This window comes from Haemorhous mexicanus, chromosome 25 (assembly GCF_027477595.1).
Source record: "Haemorhous mexicanus isolate bHaeMex1 chromosome 25, bHaeMex1.pri, whole genome shotgun sequence".
NCBI classification, from domain to species: Eukaryota; Metazoa; Chordata; class Aves; order Passeriformes; family Fringillidae; genus Haemorhous; species Haemorhous mexicanus.
The window spans coordinates 1,253,731-1,271,263 of NC_082365.1; the positions used below are offsets into that span (position 1 = coordinate 1,253,731).

Sequence of the window (17,533 nt, forward strand, 5' to 3'; positions counted from 1 at the left end):
GGCTCCTGTTGGCAGTTCCCACAGCTGTGTTGTGTTCCTGCCCTCAGGGAGAGCTGAGGTGGGAAACAAACTAAAACTTCCATCCCTGGGAAGTGCCCAAGGCCAGCTTGGATGGAGTTTGGAGCACCCTGGGATAGTGGAAGGTGTCCCTGCCCATTGAGATGAGCTTTAAGGTCCCTTCCAACCCAAACCATTCTGGGATTCTACGTTAAAAGCATGGAGGGGAACTGTGGATTTTCCATGCTGTTTTATGAACTCTTCCAGCCACATTCCAGGTTTGAAGCCTTCCTGGTGAAGCACAGCCCCTTGGGATGCAATGCTCCACAGTTGCCCCCTGTGCTCACCCCTGGGTACCCCTGGCAGGGATGGCTGGAGGAATTGGGGTGGTGGGGGGCTGCACTGGTGTCCAGCATGTCCCTGCCACCCCATGCCAAGTGGGGCTGGTTTGAGCAGAGGGTGCCAGGGCCCCGTGCCGTGTGTTGTTGTTTGATCAGGATTATCTGCCACGCACTAATTTCCTCTGGGGCTGTGATGAAGTCAGAAAACCACAGCAGCTCTCCCCGGCGGCGCCTTCCGCTGCGGATCACTTGACATGTCCCGTCCCAGGAGGGCCAGGCCAGGCACGCTCCGGCACCATGGACCAGAGGGAGATCCTGCTGCAGAACCTGGAAAGGGCCCAGGGCAAGAAGCTCAACAGAGGAGAGTTTGCAGAGGAGTTTTTGGTGAGTTCTCTCAAGGCTTGGCTCAGTGTTTCAGCTCACGTCGGAGGGAATCGCTCGGTCACCTCTCCAGCCTGTGACAGTGAGATTTTCTAGGAGATTTATAGCAGACACCCAGAAGTTAACTGGGCTAAGAGGAATGTAAAGACGTGATAGAAATTTAGTAATTTGCATTTGAACTGTTTGCTTTTTAACTAATCACCCGAGTGCTTCCTGTTTTCTGCTTGGTGAATGCACTTGTCGGGACATGGTTTCACTTTGCCTGGTAGCAGAACTGGGGGGACAAGGAGGAATCTGGAGCCTCTGGCCGTGGTGACACAGCTGGGGGTACAGGGAGGAATCTGGAGCCTCTGCCCCTTCTCCTCATTACAATCTGTTAGACCTGTGGCACATGAGTTCCTGCCAGGCATCTCTGGTTTCTCCTTGCCTTAGCTTGTCCTTGTTTCTCTTGCCCAAGGGAGCTGTGGCTGCCCCATCCCTGGAAGTGTCCAGGGCCAGGGTGGAAAGGGCTTGGAACAACCTGGGACAGCAGCATGTGCTCCTGCCTGTGGCAGGAGGTGGAATGAGATGAGCTTTAAGGTCCCTTCCAACCCAAGCCATTCTGGGATCTGTGTGCTCTGCATCCAGCAGTGCTCCTGGCCCCTCCTGGAAACTGCTTTCTTGTCCCCTCAAGGCAAAAGCTGCACAAAATGCTGATGGCTGCTGCCTCCCCCTGTGTCCTGCATTGCCCTGAATCTCTGAGCTCTCTGATATATTTTTGGTTTGGGTGCCAGGGGTGAGGCTCAGATGCCAATGCTAAAGCTGGTGGCTGGAGGTGGCTCTTGGTGTGTCAGCTGGAGGCAGGTGGCTCTGACAGGCTGGCTGGGCTGCTCCGAGGGGCAGTGACATTGCCCAGCTCTCACAGGCTCAGGGAAGGGTAAAGCTGTGAGATCTGAGATGTGTCAAGCACTGGACTGACCCTGGCAGTGGGCTCTGGGTCTCCACAAGCTCCAGCCCTGCTCTGTCATGCCAGCAAATTCTGGCCCTTCAAACACTTGGGGAAAGCTGAGTGCTTGGTTTCCAGGTGTCTGGGGTGGAGGGAAGTGATTAATCTGAGCCTGCAGTGACAGTCTGTTGTTCCATGGAACAAAGTGCTGTCACAGCCTGCTGAGTTTCCCCTCTCTCTGCCTGGTGTCTGCGTGTGTGAGGCAGTGGGCTCTGAGCCCTGCTGCTCAGGCTGGCTCCAGCAGCCTGATGCATTAATTTCTGATCAAAATGGCAGCTGGAAATGGTCAAGGCTGCATTTCCTGTTTTATGGGATAAGATCTCAAAGACACCTGATTTGTGGCTGCTTTTGCAAGGCAGTGGCCTCAGCAGGCCGCCGTGTGGGCTCGTTTCCAAACGTGGCAGATCTATTCATGCCATTCCTCCACCCCAATTCCTGCCTTCTCCTTGTGGGACCAAGCTTTTTTATGTGCAAATCGTGGTGATGTTACTGTAAGTGATTGGGGTTTAGTTAGAGTCCCCTTTTCTGTTTGTGCAGTCTCCCAGCTGGGCACTGCCCAGGCTCCCCAGGGAATGGCCACACCCGAGGCTGCCAGAGCTCCAGGAGTGTTTGGACAATGCTCTCAGGCACAGGGTGGGATTTTGGGATGTCTGTGCAAGGCCAGGAGTTGGACTCAATAATTCTTATGGGTCCCATCCAGCCCAGGATCCAGCCCAGGATATTCCATGGTTCTGTGTTTTTCATACCTAGGTTTTTCCCAAGCAGTTTCATGTCAGATTATTCAGGGACAGGAAAGTCAGATGATTCAGGGAAGACTGGCTTTAGTATGGAGTGATGCCCCTTCCATGAGAGCTCTCCCTGGAAGCTGGGGGAGCACTGGAAGGAGCAAGGGGAGGATGTGACCAACACCAGAATTGCTCAGAAGGTTACAGGGATGTGGAGGCTACAACACCCACCCTGCTCCCACAATTTCTATCCCACTGTGTCTGCCCCACGTTCTTAATTAATAGAGACTGGATGTATGGACCCTCCTGAGCCTCCTGTACATCCTCCCTCACTCCTTCCATCAGATCTCTGAGATTTAACTTCTATTGTGGCTGAATTTAATGTTTTAAAACTGCAGTTTAATATTAAATACCAGCAATCTGGACACAAATATATGAAAGAAAAAATGCAGCAAGGATGATGTTTCTGAAGCTGATGGTAATAAATATTCTGTGTTGTTTAGGAGCTGGTGGCAGTGAAATAAAATTCTGTGCTTTACCAGGAGAAAGATGCTTTAACTCCCTGTGATTGAGTTTTAAGCTTTATCCTTAGAATGAAAGAGATGAGAGCTTTGCAGCCCTAAGGGTCTGTCCCAGGACTCCTTGTCTTTCACCAGTCCATGGAGCCCCTCTGCTCCAGCTGCTTGTGCTCCCTTTGTGACTTGAGCATCACAGCTTCCAGCTACAGAAGGGAGCATCTCCACCAAAGTGAGAAAAATCAATAGATTTACCTGTCTTTTCTGGCATCATTTGTTGAAGGTGCTTTGACATTGTCACTCCTCTGATCTGGGTGCCATTTGAGAGGCTCCCCTGGGCCTCTCTCACTTGTGAGATGCTTTTGTCACTTCACAAGCCGACGTGTGGGCACTGCCTCAGCACACACTTTCCATCCTTCACAGGGCTCTCAGAAGGTTCTGTCTCTATTCTTGCTCTGAGCAGAGCCACTCAGGAAAGAATTGATGGTGGTAGCAAACGTGACCCCTGAAGACCTTCATGTGCTCTCTAGTAGAGAGCTGGCTGCAGCATGTCTGCTGTAATTTGTTCCACTCTTTTATCACAGAAGCTGAAGAGACAGTCAACAAAGTACAGATCGGATAAAATCTACCCTACAGCAGCGTCTGAGCAGCCAGAGAATGTCAAGAAGAACAGATACAAGGACATCTTACCTTGTAGGTTGGAAATGGCACATGTTCCTACTCAGCCTTTTGTTTTTCTTGCTTTTCTTGTTCTCATTCTCTGGTGCCTGCCTGCACAGCTGTTGTATGTGAGCATCCCACTGCAGCCTGTTGGCTTTGAGTCCTGCTGCTCAGATTTAGGGCTTTGGCTGCTGCAGTGCCTGCTCTGGAGGACGTTGGCACAAATCAACACATGGTGGGATTTTGGAAGTGTCCTGTGCAGGGATGGGAGCTGGACTCGATGATCCTAGTGGGTCCTTTCCAACTCAGGACATTCTGTGATATTTCTACAGACAGAAGGACTTCTGTTCCCTAGGAAACACATCCTCCAGTGATAATCCTTGCAAGTTTCTGGTTAGCACTGTAGCCACTTGCATCCAAAGGCCTTTGGACAGTGATGTCTCCACGATGTGCAAAGCAGACAACAGGCAAACCCTGCTGAGGCTTGCCTTGGTGCCATGGTCTCCAAAAGACTGTCCCAGCATCAGAGCAGACTGTCTCTTTTGTCCATTCCAACTTGGAGAATAAAGTAAATCACAGAATTATTAAGATTGGAAAAGACCTCCAGGACTGAGTCCAGCTTTCAAACCTTTGTATCTAACCCCACAGACCTGCTTTGAGCCTGGAGTGCTGTAGGGTGGTTTTGGGTTTGGCTTGCTGCACGGTCAGAGGGGATCAGCATTGCACTGGGGTGGTGGCAGCACCTGCAGCTTCCCCCTAAAACCTCCCTCACTCTCCAAGAGGATCTTGTCCATCCCCTGTGTGTGTAGGCAGCAGGGCTGTGGGAGGTGTGGGGGAACATCAGCTGCCCACCCACCCACCTGGATGGGCTCTCTGACATCACTGCTCCCCCAGAGCCCCTGGTGCTGCCCTCCAAGGGCTCCGTGACCCTGAAGGACAGACACTGACTGCTTCCCCTGCTTTTGCAGTTGACCACAGCAGAGTGGAGCTGGCCCTGATTACATCAGACACAGATTCTCATTACATCAATGCCAACTTCATCAAGGTTTGCCTCTTTTGTGGTGTTTTGTCCTGCAAAGGTGTTGGTGGTGCCTGGAGGAGCAGGCTGGGGGCTCTGCAGCAGTTTCTGGGCTGTGCTCAAGGATAACTGATGGAAGAAGATGAGTGAGCCCTCCAGAACCCCCCAGGCAGCACAGAGGCACTGGCTATGGGGCAAGGGACACACTCATACTGGGGGTGGAACACTTTGTGGTTCTCAGCCCCAACTTCCTCGTCGCCGTCGCTGCCTTTGGTGGGTGACAGTGGTGCAAAACTGCCTGTGGCCAGAGTCACCTGGGCTGAAACCAGTGCTGAGGCAGGAAACCTTGCAGTGCTGCACGGCTGGGACCCGCTGCTGGGGCAAGCAGCAGGGCAGATCAGTGTGGGACAGTGCTCCATGTGCAGCTCCACCAGTCCTGGGGCTGCCCTGGGCCTACAAGCCTTCTGTGACTGATGGATGGATGGATGGATGGATGGATGGATGGATGGATGGATGGATGGATGGATGATAGACAGTTCCCTTCATTCTCCATGATGGTGACCAGTGGCCCAGGGCTCTGTGTAACCTGTCTGTAGAAGATCAGACCTTCCCAACAGGATCACAGTTAATTCTTTGGCCATCAGCCACAGAGCTGTGGCCACATCACCTCCAAGCTCCCAGAGGTGCTGTAAGAAGTGCAGGTCATGGGGAGCAGATCTCAGCTCAATCCCAGCTCCCCAGCTTGGCCCTGTCTTTGGTTTGCACACCACTGTGTGAGTTAATATACGTGCCCAAAATTCAACTCTGTGAAAGTCTTTCTAAATCCTTAATGGGCTTGCTGGTAGAAGTAAATTCTGAGGAAGGAATGACTTTATTTCTGCTGGTGAACTATGCACAGATGTGTCCGTGTCTGGTTTGAATGTTCCAGGGTGTCTACGGGCCAAGAGCATACATTGCAACCCAGGGTCCTCTCCCCACTACTGTCACTGACTTTTGGAGGATGATTTGGGAGTATGAAGTCCTGGTAAGGTGCAGATTTATATTTAGATATAAATGTCCTTTTATTTTTTAAGAAAAGTTGTCCGTCCAGCCAGAAGTCCTTTGTTGGGACTCAGGGGAAGGCAGCCCACAGAGTTTCCTTATCACTGATAAGTATCCACAAGAGATGAGTTTAATTTTGCTGCCTGGACAAGAAACTCGTGTTCAGACTTTTCTAATGAGCCTTCTTCCTGCAGGTCGTGGTCATGGCTTGTATGGAGTTTGAAATGGGGAAGGTGAGTAGCATGTCACAGATGGTCCTGAGTGCCAGGGCAGGGTGAGAGTTGCAGATTTTTATTAAATCTCATTAGTGGCTGTGATTTCTGTTTGATATAAGCTGGTTTTTGGGTCTCCAGCTGCAAATGGTCCCGTGGGAGATGTCCCTGCCCATGGCAGAGGGTGAAAGATGATCTTTAAGGTCCCTTCTGATCAAACCAGTCTCTGATTCCATGAAATTCTTCAGCCATTTCCAGCATCATAGGGAATCTCTCTGGAAAGGGAAAACCAGCAGTGGCAGCTCCAAGGAAGGGAAGGCTGGAGCTGGACAGCAGCAAGAGCTGAGCCTCTTCCCAGAGTGAATTTTGTCCTGAAAAGTGAAAAAGGGCCAGTGGGGAATAACCAAACGCATTGTGCTTGTCCCAACAGAGGAAATGTGAGCGGTACTGGGCGGAGGTGGACGGCTCCCCCCTGCACTGTGGCCCTTTCTCCATCACCTGTGTGAGTGCAGCCACCCCAGCAGCCTGCCCCACCCCGGGGAACCACAGAAAATCTGACTCTGAATCCTTCTTCTGCAGGAGGCTGAGGAGAAGAGGAATGAGTATGTGATTAGAACTTTAAAGGTGACCCTGAATGAGGTAAGGAGGAAAGGTCAAGGCAGAAAATGTACCTGGGCTGGCTTTGTTATATAAATAATATATTAAAATATGGTACATTTTGTGCAGAAAATTTTACATTGCTCAGGCTACTGAATTAGATTTGACAGCAGTTGAGGGAACAAAGGAAGTAAAAAATTCATTAACTCAGACCTCAGTTTCTGAAGCTGTTTGTCAGTCATGGCAAATCAGGCTCTGGGTAAGTGTGGCCAAGAATGTCATAAAACAGCTCCTGCAGCAAAACCAACTGCAAACTGCTGCTCTGCCCTTTGCCTGCTGCTGCAGATGGGAGCTGGGGATGGAGCACAAATCCAGCTCCCCTTGCTGTGCCAATATCCCAGACCCTGCCACTGCTCTTCTCCCGCAGGCAACCCGCACCGTCTTCCACTTCCACTACAAGAACTGGCCAGACCACCACGTGCCCTCCTCCATCGAGCCCATCCTGGAGCTGGTCAGGGACATTCGCTGCTACCAGCCCGATGACAGGGTCCCTGTCTGCATCCACTGCAGGTGGGTGAGCTGGCTGCCAGCTGGGAAGGGCTGCTGGCCCCCAGAGCCCTGTGCTCCCACGTCCCAGGGGGTCACAGGGAAGCTGGCCAAGCCCACAGCCAAGCTCCTCTTGTAGGGAGCCCTAAGGCAAAGGGGGACAGCCAGCACGGCCGGGGGCAGGGAAGGAGGCAGCAGCAGGCCAGCAATAGAATCACAGACCATGGAATTGTTTAGGTTGAAAAAGTCCCTGAAGATGCTCGAGTCCAATCATTGGCCCAGCACTGCCAAGGCCACCACTAAACCATGTCCTCAAGTGCCACATCTACACATCTTTTCAATGGTGACTTCACCACTGCCCTGGGTAGCCTGTGCCAGTGCTTGACAATGCTTCTGGTGTAGACATTTTCCCTAATATGCAATCTAAACCTCCCCTGGGGCAACCTCAGGCCTTTTCCTCTTGTCCTGTCCCTTGTTAGTTGGGAGAGGAGACCAACACCTGGCTGGCTGCACCCTCCTGTCAGGGAGTGAGAGTGTCTGGGTCAGAGACCACCACCACTGGCCATGCCCACGTGTGGCTGGTCACCACAGGAGGACTGAGAGCTGTTCTCAGGGCATGAGCTGTGCCTCCCAACCCTGTGCAGCAGAGCCCTGCGTGGGCTGCAGCTGCAGCATCCTGCGGGTCTGCAGGATGTGTGTGGGACAGCAGGGTCACAGGTGGCTGTGGGGCCTCTCCAAACATCCCTGTGAGAAGCACGGCGTGCCCAGGCTGTGCCCTGTGCTGTCATTGCAGTGCTGGCTGCGGCAGAACCGGCGTCATCTGCGCCATCGACTACACCCAGAAGCTGCTGAAGGACGGGGTGAGTGCCAGCCCTCAGGGCCCTCCATGGCCCCTGCACCCCTCTGTCCCTCCCCAGCCTTGCCTCTGCCCTCCAGCCCCTCTGACTGTGCTCAGGGGGATTTCAGGGGGATGGCAGCTCCCCATGGAGAGCGGCAGTGGCTGAAGTGCTGATTGCCCACTCCCAGTTTGTGCCACCCCTCTCTCTTCAGGCACCGACAGCATCACCCCAGTGGGGCAGAACCCCCCCTCCACTGCTCACTGAGGCCAGGCCTTCAGCTCACAGCACACAGCCCTGTGCTGACCCTCACTCTTCAATGCATCTTTGCTGTTTGTGTCTCCACACTCACTCATCAGATATTCAGTGTTTCCAAACCAGCCCCTTGCTTTACTCTGCCTCTCCAATAATGGTACAGGCAGTAATCCCTGACCTCGGGGCAGGTGCTGGGACTCAGAGGAGATCCTGCTGTGTTCCACAGCTCCCTGGACCCATCCAGCTGGGAAACCAGTGCCATGTCCTTCGTGCTGCCCACAGCTGTTGTAAAAAGGGTATTTTCTGTGGAGTGTGAGACAGGAGGGAGGAGAATGGTTTGTAACAAATAAAATAGCACTTTAAGCAGGCCCTTTGTTAAAAGTTATTGCAGTAGCAGGCCTGGATTTCAGGCAGTGCTCTGAACTGCATCATGACTTGGAAGCTTCGTGGAATTAGACCTATCTGTAATATTTATCAGAGAAATCATAGAAATCATTGAAAGATTTGGGAGTCTTTCCAGTCCCCCCTTCCAGCCTGGCCTTGGACACTTCCAGGGATCTGGGGGCAGCCACAGCTGCTCTGGGCACCTTGTGCCAGGGCCTCCCCACTCTCAGAGGGAAGAATTCCTTCCCAATATTAAACCCTATTCTCTTCTCTTCTAGCTTAAAACCATTTTGTCTTTTCTCTTCCTCACCAGATTGTTCCAGTGAACTTCAGTGTTTTCAACCTGATCCAGGAAATGCGCACACAGAGACCCTGCATAGTGCAGACCAAGGTGTGTCTGGGGACTGTCACCACTGCTCCATGCTGGCACCTCACCTTTTCCCAGGAGGGTTCACAGCAGGGAAACCCAGAGCTGTGGTGCTGCTGGGAGCTGGGGTGTGGAGATGTTGTGCAAAGTCCCTTTTCTGAGCAGAACAATGATTTGGCAGAAGTTGATTTAGTAGCTGGTTTCCTTGTGGACAGCTGGGCCAGGGCTCACAGTGGGATTCATCAAATGCTTACACTGTGAAACCAGAGACTGTCCAGGCAATAAAGTGGGAACTTTCCTCAGCTGCAACAGACTGAAGAGGAAGCTCAGTGCAGAACAGCGTTGTTTGCACACCCCAAACCCCCCAAATGCCTCAGTGTGAGACCTGGGAGAGTTGTGGCTTCTGCTTCTTCTCAAAATTCACACCCTGCCAATGGACAGGAAAGGCAGCTTCTCTCAGGGTGATGCTTGCTTGGGAAGAGGTGGCCATTCACAGGTCCCAGTGGTGCTGGCTGTCACAGTTTCTGTCTGTCTGGAATGCAGGAGCAGTATGAGCTGGTTTATGATGCTGTGATTGAGCTCTTCAGAAGGCAGATTCAAGCACTTGATGCCCAGAAAGATTCTGCTGCCTCACAGGTAAAAGTCCCAGGACAAACACGCTGCCTCTTGCAGCCTGGGCACTCCAGCTCTAACCTCAATTCCTGCTGCAGATCTGGGGTGAATTCCCATATTTTCTACTCCCCTTGATACCCAAACTGAGTCTCTTTTGATGCTAACCCATGAGAATCCAGCTCTTCCCCTCAATGTGCAATGCTTATCACAAACAAGACCTAGATTTTCTTCAGTCTCAAAACAATTTTCTATTTTCTATACATTTTTATGATTGTTTAATGTCATGAGTGACTAGAACAGCATGAATTTTCTACAGGACTGACTGATTTCCATGGGGATGTGCCAGTGAAACTTGAGGGATTTTCAGACCAGGTTGGGAAGGTCCAGGTTGGGAAGCCTGGGATCACAAGGCAGTGAGGCTGAAAGTGTTACCTCATGTGGGCTAGTGAGGGAATCAGCACTACAGCCTGTCTGTGGGAGGGCATGGGGGGAAACATCTTGTGAAAAAACACAGTAAAGTCTCACAAATCTGTTACACCTCTGAGGAAAAGAAATGTGGTCTTGGTGTGAAGTTCCATATTAACAGGAATAGCCAAAACCTCTCTGGTTGAGGTTTTCTTTGCTCTTGCTGTTCTGTGACTACTGACATGAGCCTCACTGGATCAAATCCAAGAAAGTAAATGCATCACAGCAAAGCCTGGAAGGTCACTGTGAGCTCATTTTGTCAGAAACTTTTATCTCAAAAATTGGGAAGGGGATCCTGCCATGGGACTCGTGCCTCAGTTTTGCCACAGGATTTTCAGTTCATTCCAAGCCAGAGCTGAGTGAGAAAAGAACTGAAAAAAGTCTTTTTGGACAGTTAAGGACAGTCTGTGAGCAAAGGTCACACAGGGCTGACACAAAATGCAGACGACTTTTCAAGTCAGGATGTGGTTTTGTAGCTCTTGCCCAAACCTCTCGCCCCCCTAAACCTCCCTGTCCTCTGAGGACACTGTGCAGAGCATGGGGATGGCCATGAGCTGGTGTCATGCACAAAACCAGCACCCAGCTTGCCCAGTGTGGGCTCCTGAAGGCAAAGTGTCTGCACGGGCTGCCTGCCAGCTGTTTGGCACAGCTGGATGGTTGTGGGGCTACCTGTACTCTCATTTCAGAAAGGTGCTGGCAGAGATGCTATTCAGAAAGTTCTGTCTGCAGTTTTCAGCTCCACCTTGGTGTCATTTCCCAAGTGCTGTAGTAATTAGAAGTATTTGGCAAAAATCCCAGCTCCTGAAGCAGCACGTTGGTGTTCTTTACATTCTGCCTCCTCACTCCTGTTTGCAAACATTTCCTTTTCCCCAGGAAGGAGGAGGGCATCCTGTAGCCAAGCCAGTCCTGATTCCAGTGGAAGACATTTATGGCCTGAGTTCACTCACCTGGTAAGCCTCAGCACAAGTATCCCTGGTTGGCATTTGCTGTCACCCACACAATTTCAGAGAGATGAACTTCTTGATCTGTGCTCTGGAACCTTTAGCTCTCAGGATCTGCTGCCTCCCTTGAGTCCCACTTTGACTGTCATGTTTGTTCCTAACAAAATTCATGGAATCACAAAGGTTGGAAAAGTCTTCTGAGACCTCCAAGCACAGCCATTAACTGCCAGGTCCAACACTAAGCCGTGTCCCCAAGTGCCACATCCATGTTTCATGAGCACTTCCCTGGATGGTGTTTCCACCACTTCCCTGGGCAGCCTGTTGCAATGCCTCATCACCCCCAAGTGAAGAAACTTTCCCTAATTTCCTAATAATTCCTGCTCTTCTCATTGATGTGTCTCAGCCTCTTCCCTGTGTGCTGTTATCTGTCCCCTTCTTCTGCCCCGGGCTTTGTGTCACTCAGTGTTTCACACATGAACTGAAAACAGTAAAAAACAGGATAAAAAAGTCTCATGAACATGGAGGCTGGGTCATCCCAGCCCTCTGCCTGGCACGGAATGACCCCTCACTGGTCCCATCTTCAATCTGCACATTCCACTCCAGGGCCCCTTGCTGCAGGAGTAGCAATCCTGAGGATGCAGCTTCCCAATGCCAGCAGCTTCCAGGGGTGGTGGAATCTCTCTGTGGACATGTTTGGGATTGCAGTGTCTGCTTTCTGTAAATAATTGTGCTTTTTGGTTCAGTTTGCTGACATCACAGGGCCTCCTCTGTTTGCCATTTGGTGGTGCTGAAATGGAGCACAGCCTTGCTCGAGGCTGGGCTCTGCATTCCTGAGGGAATTGCTCCTGGCAGCAGTGCCGTGGGCTCTGTTAGTGGGCTAACACTTTCTGAGCCCTCTGTGGCTCTGACTCCACACCACTTTATTGTGCTTTTACTGCAGCTCAGAGCGAGAGGAGAAGGCTCCACACCAACATCTCCCTCCGCAGCAGGACAGGCACCAACATCTCCCTCAGGTGGCACAGAGCAAATCGTCCCTGCCCTCGCTGTGTGCCCCAGGAGCACAGCCCAGCTCTGCCAGGGGGCTGCCCCCCATCAGACAGGCCATCTCCTTCGGGGCTCTGAACTTCTCCAGCTGCACAAAGGCAGCTGCTGGCGAGCCCTGGGGTGCTGGGGATGCCCCTCAGAAACGCTGCAGCTGGGAGCTGGAGCTGGACTCAAAGGGAGCAGGCAGGAGGGCACCTGGTGCCAGAGCACCTCTGGCATGGACTGTATCGACCCCTCTAGAGCTGGGGCAGCAGGGAGAGGGCTGGGAATGGGATGCAGGGGATGCCAAGCCTGTTTGGAGTCCCCAGTGGCCAAAAGCTGGTCACTCGAGCTTCCAGGATGGATTTTCCCCTGTGGACCTGAACCCCTCCAGACGAGCCACAGCTGGCTCCCCAGGCCACAGGAAGCAGGGGCAATGCCCTCACCCTTCCCTGTGCTCAGCAGAAGACCCCTACTTCTCATCACTGTCTCCAGACGACCCTGTGTCCCCCGTGTTTCCCTTTCGGGGAGGACAGGATGAGCTCCTCCCTTCGTGCTCTGCCAGTGCCTCCCTACAGCCCACCACAGCCAGCTCCCCACCACCCCACCATGCTCCCCCGGACCAGGAGAGGATCTTCTCCTCGGGTAAGTGCTACTGGGACCAGGGGACACGTGGGACCAGGTCACTCTGGACTGGGGCATGCTGGAGGGAGCGGTCAGTGTGGTCATCTGGTGTCCAGACAGGGCTGTAGCTGCTCCTCAGGACTGGGCTCTCATGGGAGCTGAGGGAGCAACTGGTTTCGTCCTCACAATCTTCATCCTGCCTGAATTTTTTTCCCACAAACATTTTTAGAGCAGTGTAATTTTGGTGTTTGCATTACACAGCTGCTCTGAGTCACTGTGTCCCCTCAGAACAGCTCTCACAGGGAGGCAGGGGTGGTGCTGACCAATTCTTACACCAAGGTGCTCCAAAAAGCATTCAGAAAGCTCCCAGAAATGGTTTTCTCTGAGGATCTAGTTTTCAGGTCAAATCCCACTCTTGGCTGCAGAGTGTCATGCAGGGGACACTGAAATCTCACCAAGACTGAGAGATCCAGGGAACAACCTGGGTGACACCCCTTCCCATGGTGGGGATGTTGGATCCAAATGGTTTTTAATGGTTTTCCCTTCCAACCCAACACATTCTGATTCCATGATTCAACACAAGTGTTTTGCCCAGATCTGTAGCATTACATCCATCACCTGTCATATGAGGAAGGTGGAATTATTCCTTGTTCTGGTTAGTCCTGGTTCAATCAGACATTTCCTATTGCCCACAGCTTTGGCACTTGCTCCACTTTGTCCTGCCCAGACCCCTCAGTGTCACAAAGACATGCTCGTTATCCTGGTGCCCTTGGGAAGTCCTGGGAGGTGCAGCCCAAGCCAAGCAGCACCAGAACCACCAGCTGCATGCCTGGCTCTGTGCTGGGTTATGCTCATTTTCCTCATGCAGTTGGTGCTGGGAATTATTTGGATGTTTAACCACAGTTTAGAGGTGTTTAACCTTAATCTCTGGTGCATGGCAGGAGCAGCTCCCTCCCCTACACTGGTCTGTGATCCCCTCATGTCCTGCCATGCCAGTAACCTGTCTGTGTCTCTCCAATCAGCCCCTCTGCCACAGCCTGATGATGATGATGATGCTCCTCCACCCCTGCCCCAGCGCACCCCCGAGTCCTTCATTGTGGCCAGTGAGCCAGGTGAGTGATTACCAACATTAAATGTGGGGCTGAGCAGCACTGGGGGCTCACCCAACATCAGGGAGGTTCTGTAGCATCTGGCAGTGCCTGGGATGAGGAATGATCTCTCTGGTGTTCAACTGCTTCCAGGGCAACTTCCTCAGGCCACTCCAGATTTCCAGATTCCAGACAGAAATCCAAATATTGGAACCTCCTGGGAGTGGAGTGGTGAGTCTCACTCAGAGGGGTTCCATGACCCTGTGAGACTGAGACCATGTAAGGTACAAGTGGCTTTTTACCTCTTTGCCAGCACTATTCCTATGCCAATCTCCTTACCACGTTTCCTTCTGTGAGAAAGACTCTAGTTTTTGGCACTTTATCCTTGCCATAAATGATTTCATAGAATCACAGAATCATGGAATAGTTTGGGTTGGAAGGGAATTTTAAGAAAATCCCATTCCATCCCCCTGCCATGGGCAGGGATACCTTCCACTAGACCAGGTTGCTCCAAGCCCTGTCCAGCCTGGCTTTGAACACTTCCAGGGATTTCAGAGCTCAGGATTGGAAAGAAGATGGGCCTCATTCCAGCCCCTTTTTATCAACATCTACTTTACTCCAAACATTATTTTTTGGGATTCTAAGACCAGTATAGGGTAATAAACATATTGCCCCTCATTTAGGAAAGGATAATGAACACAGGACATTTGTGTTCTGCTGAGCTTCACCAGCCCTGTGGAACCAACAGGAGCTGAACAAAATTTAGGCATCTGTTGATCATCCCATAGCTGAGTGACAGCTCTGTGAAGTGGAAGAATGAGGCACAAGTCTGTCTTCCTCTACACAAGTGGAGGTGTATGTGGGAGGGTGTTTGCACATCACATCCTTTCCTCGTCTTCTCTGGCTTCCTTGTGTGCAAGAAAACAACATTTGGATGTGGGAATTTTAAATACCTGCCTTGTGTTTTGTTTCCAGAGTGTGAAGCTTTGGAGCCCACGAACAGGTACAAGTTTAACACTGGGATAATCTTTGGAATTAAGACCTGCTTTTTTTTCTGAAACTGCTTTATTTAGTAAATGCGTTTAGGAACTGTGCTCAGTGCAACGGAAATTGTTGCTAAATAGTTCTGCAACTAAATAGTTCTAACCAGAACTAAATTGTTCTGCAAACAAGTGAACTGGTAGTTTTATGTTTCCTAATCAGCTCCTGCCTCATCCTGTTCATGAGGATGTTCCTTGCAGCCTCCTCTTTGTCTGCATGTTGTGTGTTTCCTTTGAGACAACTGAGATAAGCTGGTTGCTTCTAATACATACATATATATAAATATATATATATAAAATTTTAAAGCTAGGTAACCACTCTTTTATCTTTGCTTTCTCAGAGACAGCCCAGGATGGCTCCAATTCTCCTCCTCCACTTCCTGAAAGAACCCCGGAGTCGTTTGTTCTCGCTGAGGCAGCAAGTAAGTGCTGAGCTCTTTTCTCAGGATCTGACTGATGTTTTACACTCACACCTAAACCTGGAGGTTTCTGAGAGCATGGCCCACTTGTTCAAAGCATTACCAGGTAGTGCTGCAGCACTTCCCTGCAGGAGAGATCAGCAAATACACAGAAAATAAACACAAGCAGGGAACCTGCAGAAAATTTCTAGAAGTGATGCATTAGAGGAGATGAAAAGCAGCAACAAAGCACTTGAAAAAAAGCAGGAGGATTTGTGAATGACCACTGAAAATGTACATATCATGTATGTTCCCAGGTCTCCAGCCTGCTGCAAGAAATTCCTCGAGTCCTGTGGGTTTGGAGAACAAGGGCTCAGGAGCATCATCCAAAGAACTCATTAAATGCTTCAGGAGGAGCAAGGTAAAAGAAACAAAAGGTGTGGAAAAAAAGGGAGGGAGAAGAGCTCTGGCACAGCTGGTGCTGCTCTCTCACTGGTCACTGGGGGAACAGGGCCTGCTTTGAGAGTGCTTGTGTTCAGGGCAAGAAAACAAGAATAATAAAAATATTCTGGTGTAGAACTGCAAACACCCACCCGGTCTGCACTGGGAACAGGGGAACCCAGCCCTGCCCGTGCCAGTGGCTGTGCCCTGGCACTCCATCCACCTGAGGTGCCAGCTGCCCTGGGAAAAAGGTGATCCAGTGAGGTCTGAGTCTGTCCTACAAGGGCAGAACCATCGCCAGCCTCCTCTTGCTGAGCCTCCTGTTAATTATCCCTGTGAGATTGTACTCTGGGGGTTAATGGTGGAACAGAAAAGCACTGGAGGAAAACAGCAAGGAAAATACAAACTGGAGGCTTTTGGGATGACAAGGAAAAAGCCAAAGAGAGTGGGACAAAGTTTGTTTTTTATGAAATGTGATAGTTGTACGTTTACCAGTGAATTCCCACAGTAGCTGATCTATTTATACATGTACATTTATCAGTGTTTTTATACATGTGCATTACCAGCAAGTTCCCTTTACCACAGTAGCTGATCCACTGCTTCAGACAATTTTTTTAGCTTTTTTCCATTTTTTTTTTTTTACAGAGCTTGAAAATATTGAAAAATGTGAGAAAAAGTAAGTTTTCAGGCTAATATCTTTGCAATGGCTTTAAGCAAGTATTTAAATGTGTGGGACCAGTGACCAGCTGCTCCAGTCTCATTTTATATTTCTAGGCATCTGCAGTCCATCTTCACTGACAAAATCATCAGAACCTGCCCCAACAAACTCTCCGAGGTCTTTCCTTAACTTTGGTATGTTTTGCTCTTCGTGTTTTGGTAGGAAGAACCTGGTTCTTGGAAGGCTAAATGCCAGACAGAACACTTAAAAACTACAAATATTTCAAATAATGCTCATTGGGTTTTACATATTTTACTTTTACACATTTACAACTTTATTTGCAACTACAAGATGTTGCTTTTCTGTCATATCTTAACACTTGGGAAAGATCTGAAATTTCAATTCCTGTGTTATTTTAAGGGATTACATAATCAGCATCTGTAACATACAGAATTTTTTGCATTAAAAAACATGTAATTTCTTCCTAGGCTTTGCAAATCGATTTTCAAAACCTAAAGGACCAAGAAATCCACCCCCAGCATGGAATATTTAGACGTATTTTATAGACTTGGTGCTGCAGATTTGTGAAGTCATCCTGAAATACTTGGAATGCCCATCCCAGTGAAGCTTCCACCAAAATAAACACATCCAAAGCTGTTACACGGTATTGGCAGCTCAGGCACTACTTACACATTCACTGAATTTAAAACTGGAGTTTTAAAGTCAAGAATGTAAAAGTAGCAGCAGCTTTCATTTAATTCACAGTGGGATGGAAGGTAAACCTTGGAATACAAGTGTGATGCTAAGGAGGAACATATTTTTGTCGTGTTTTGGAATGTAATCACTTCAAAAGGATGGATTTGAGCATGAACTGATGATGGGACCCAGTGAAGGCTCTGGAATGAACTGGAAAGCCAACGGAGCTGAGTGAGGTGATCAAGAGGCCCTCTCTCACGTTTGCAGGTCTACTGTAATCAAAGACACTGGAATGTTTACATTACTTGGACTAAGAGGGAATTAGCACCCCAAATGTTAGAAATAATATAAGCTTCCCCCCCCCCACCCCCCATCTGAGTGAATCAGAGCATTTGTCTGGATTTTGGGGCAAAAAGTCTCAAGATGGTGATTGATCCCAGGGAAATTAAATCAGTGTAACTGCACAAGTGGCTGACCCTTCTATCTGGGGAAAAAAAATTCCCAAAACACCATGACAGCAAGGAAAATACTATTGTATTTTAAACCAATGCTGTTTTCAAGGATTTGTGATTCTCCAGCACAGAATTTCAGGTTGGAACAGGGAAGCTGAGATTTCTTGCCAGATTCCTCAAAAGATTCCACTGATCAGTGGGGAGGGATAAAGATGCTGAACATTGCTTTATAGTA

At 50.0% G+C, this 17,533-nt stretch overlaps 1 protein-coding gene across 1 annotated transcript; it reads left to right on the forward strand.

Annotated features, from left to right (window-relative positions):
• Nucleotides 1-515: 515 nt before the first annotated feature.
• PTPN22 (protein tyrosine phosphatase non-receptor type 22) lies at nucleotides 516-17,313 on the forward strand. Its single transcript, XM_059867580.1, has 21 exons — nucleotides 516-722; nucleotides 3,529-3,637; nucleotides 4,573-4,649; nucleotides 5,551-5,646; nucleotides 5,858-5,896; nucleotides 6,306-6,377; nucleotides 6,455-6,514; nucleotides 6,900-7,042; nucleotides 7,812-7,878; nucleotides 8,807-8,884; nucleotides 9,404-9,496; nucleotides 10,811-10,887; nucleotides 11,819-12,546; nucleotides 13,548-13,637; nucleotides 13,767-13,897; nucleotides 14,589-14,616; nucleotides 14,995-15,075; nucleotides 15,369-15,472; nucleotides 16,138-16,168; nucleotides 16,267-16,344; nucleotides 16,639-17,313. The coding sequence occupies exons 1-21, from the start codon at nucleotides 636-638 to the stop codon at nucleotides 16,701-16,703; spliced, it is 2,334 nt and encodes a 777-aa protein (XP_059723563.1). The 5' UTR covers nucleotides 516-635; the 3' UTR covers nucleotides 16,704-17,313.
• Nucleotides 17,314-17,533: the final 220 nt, after the last annotated feature.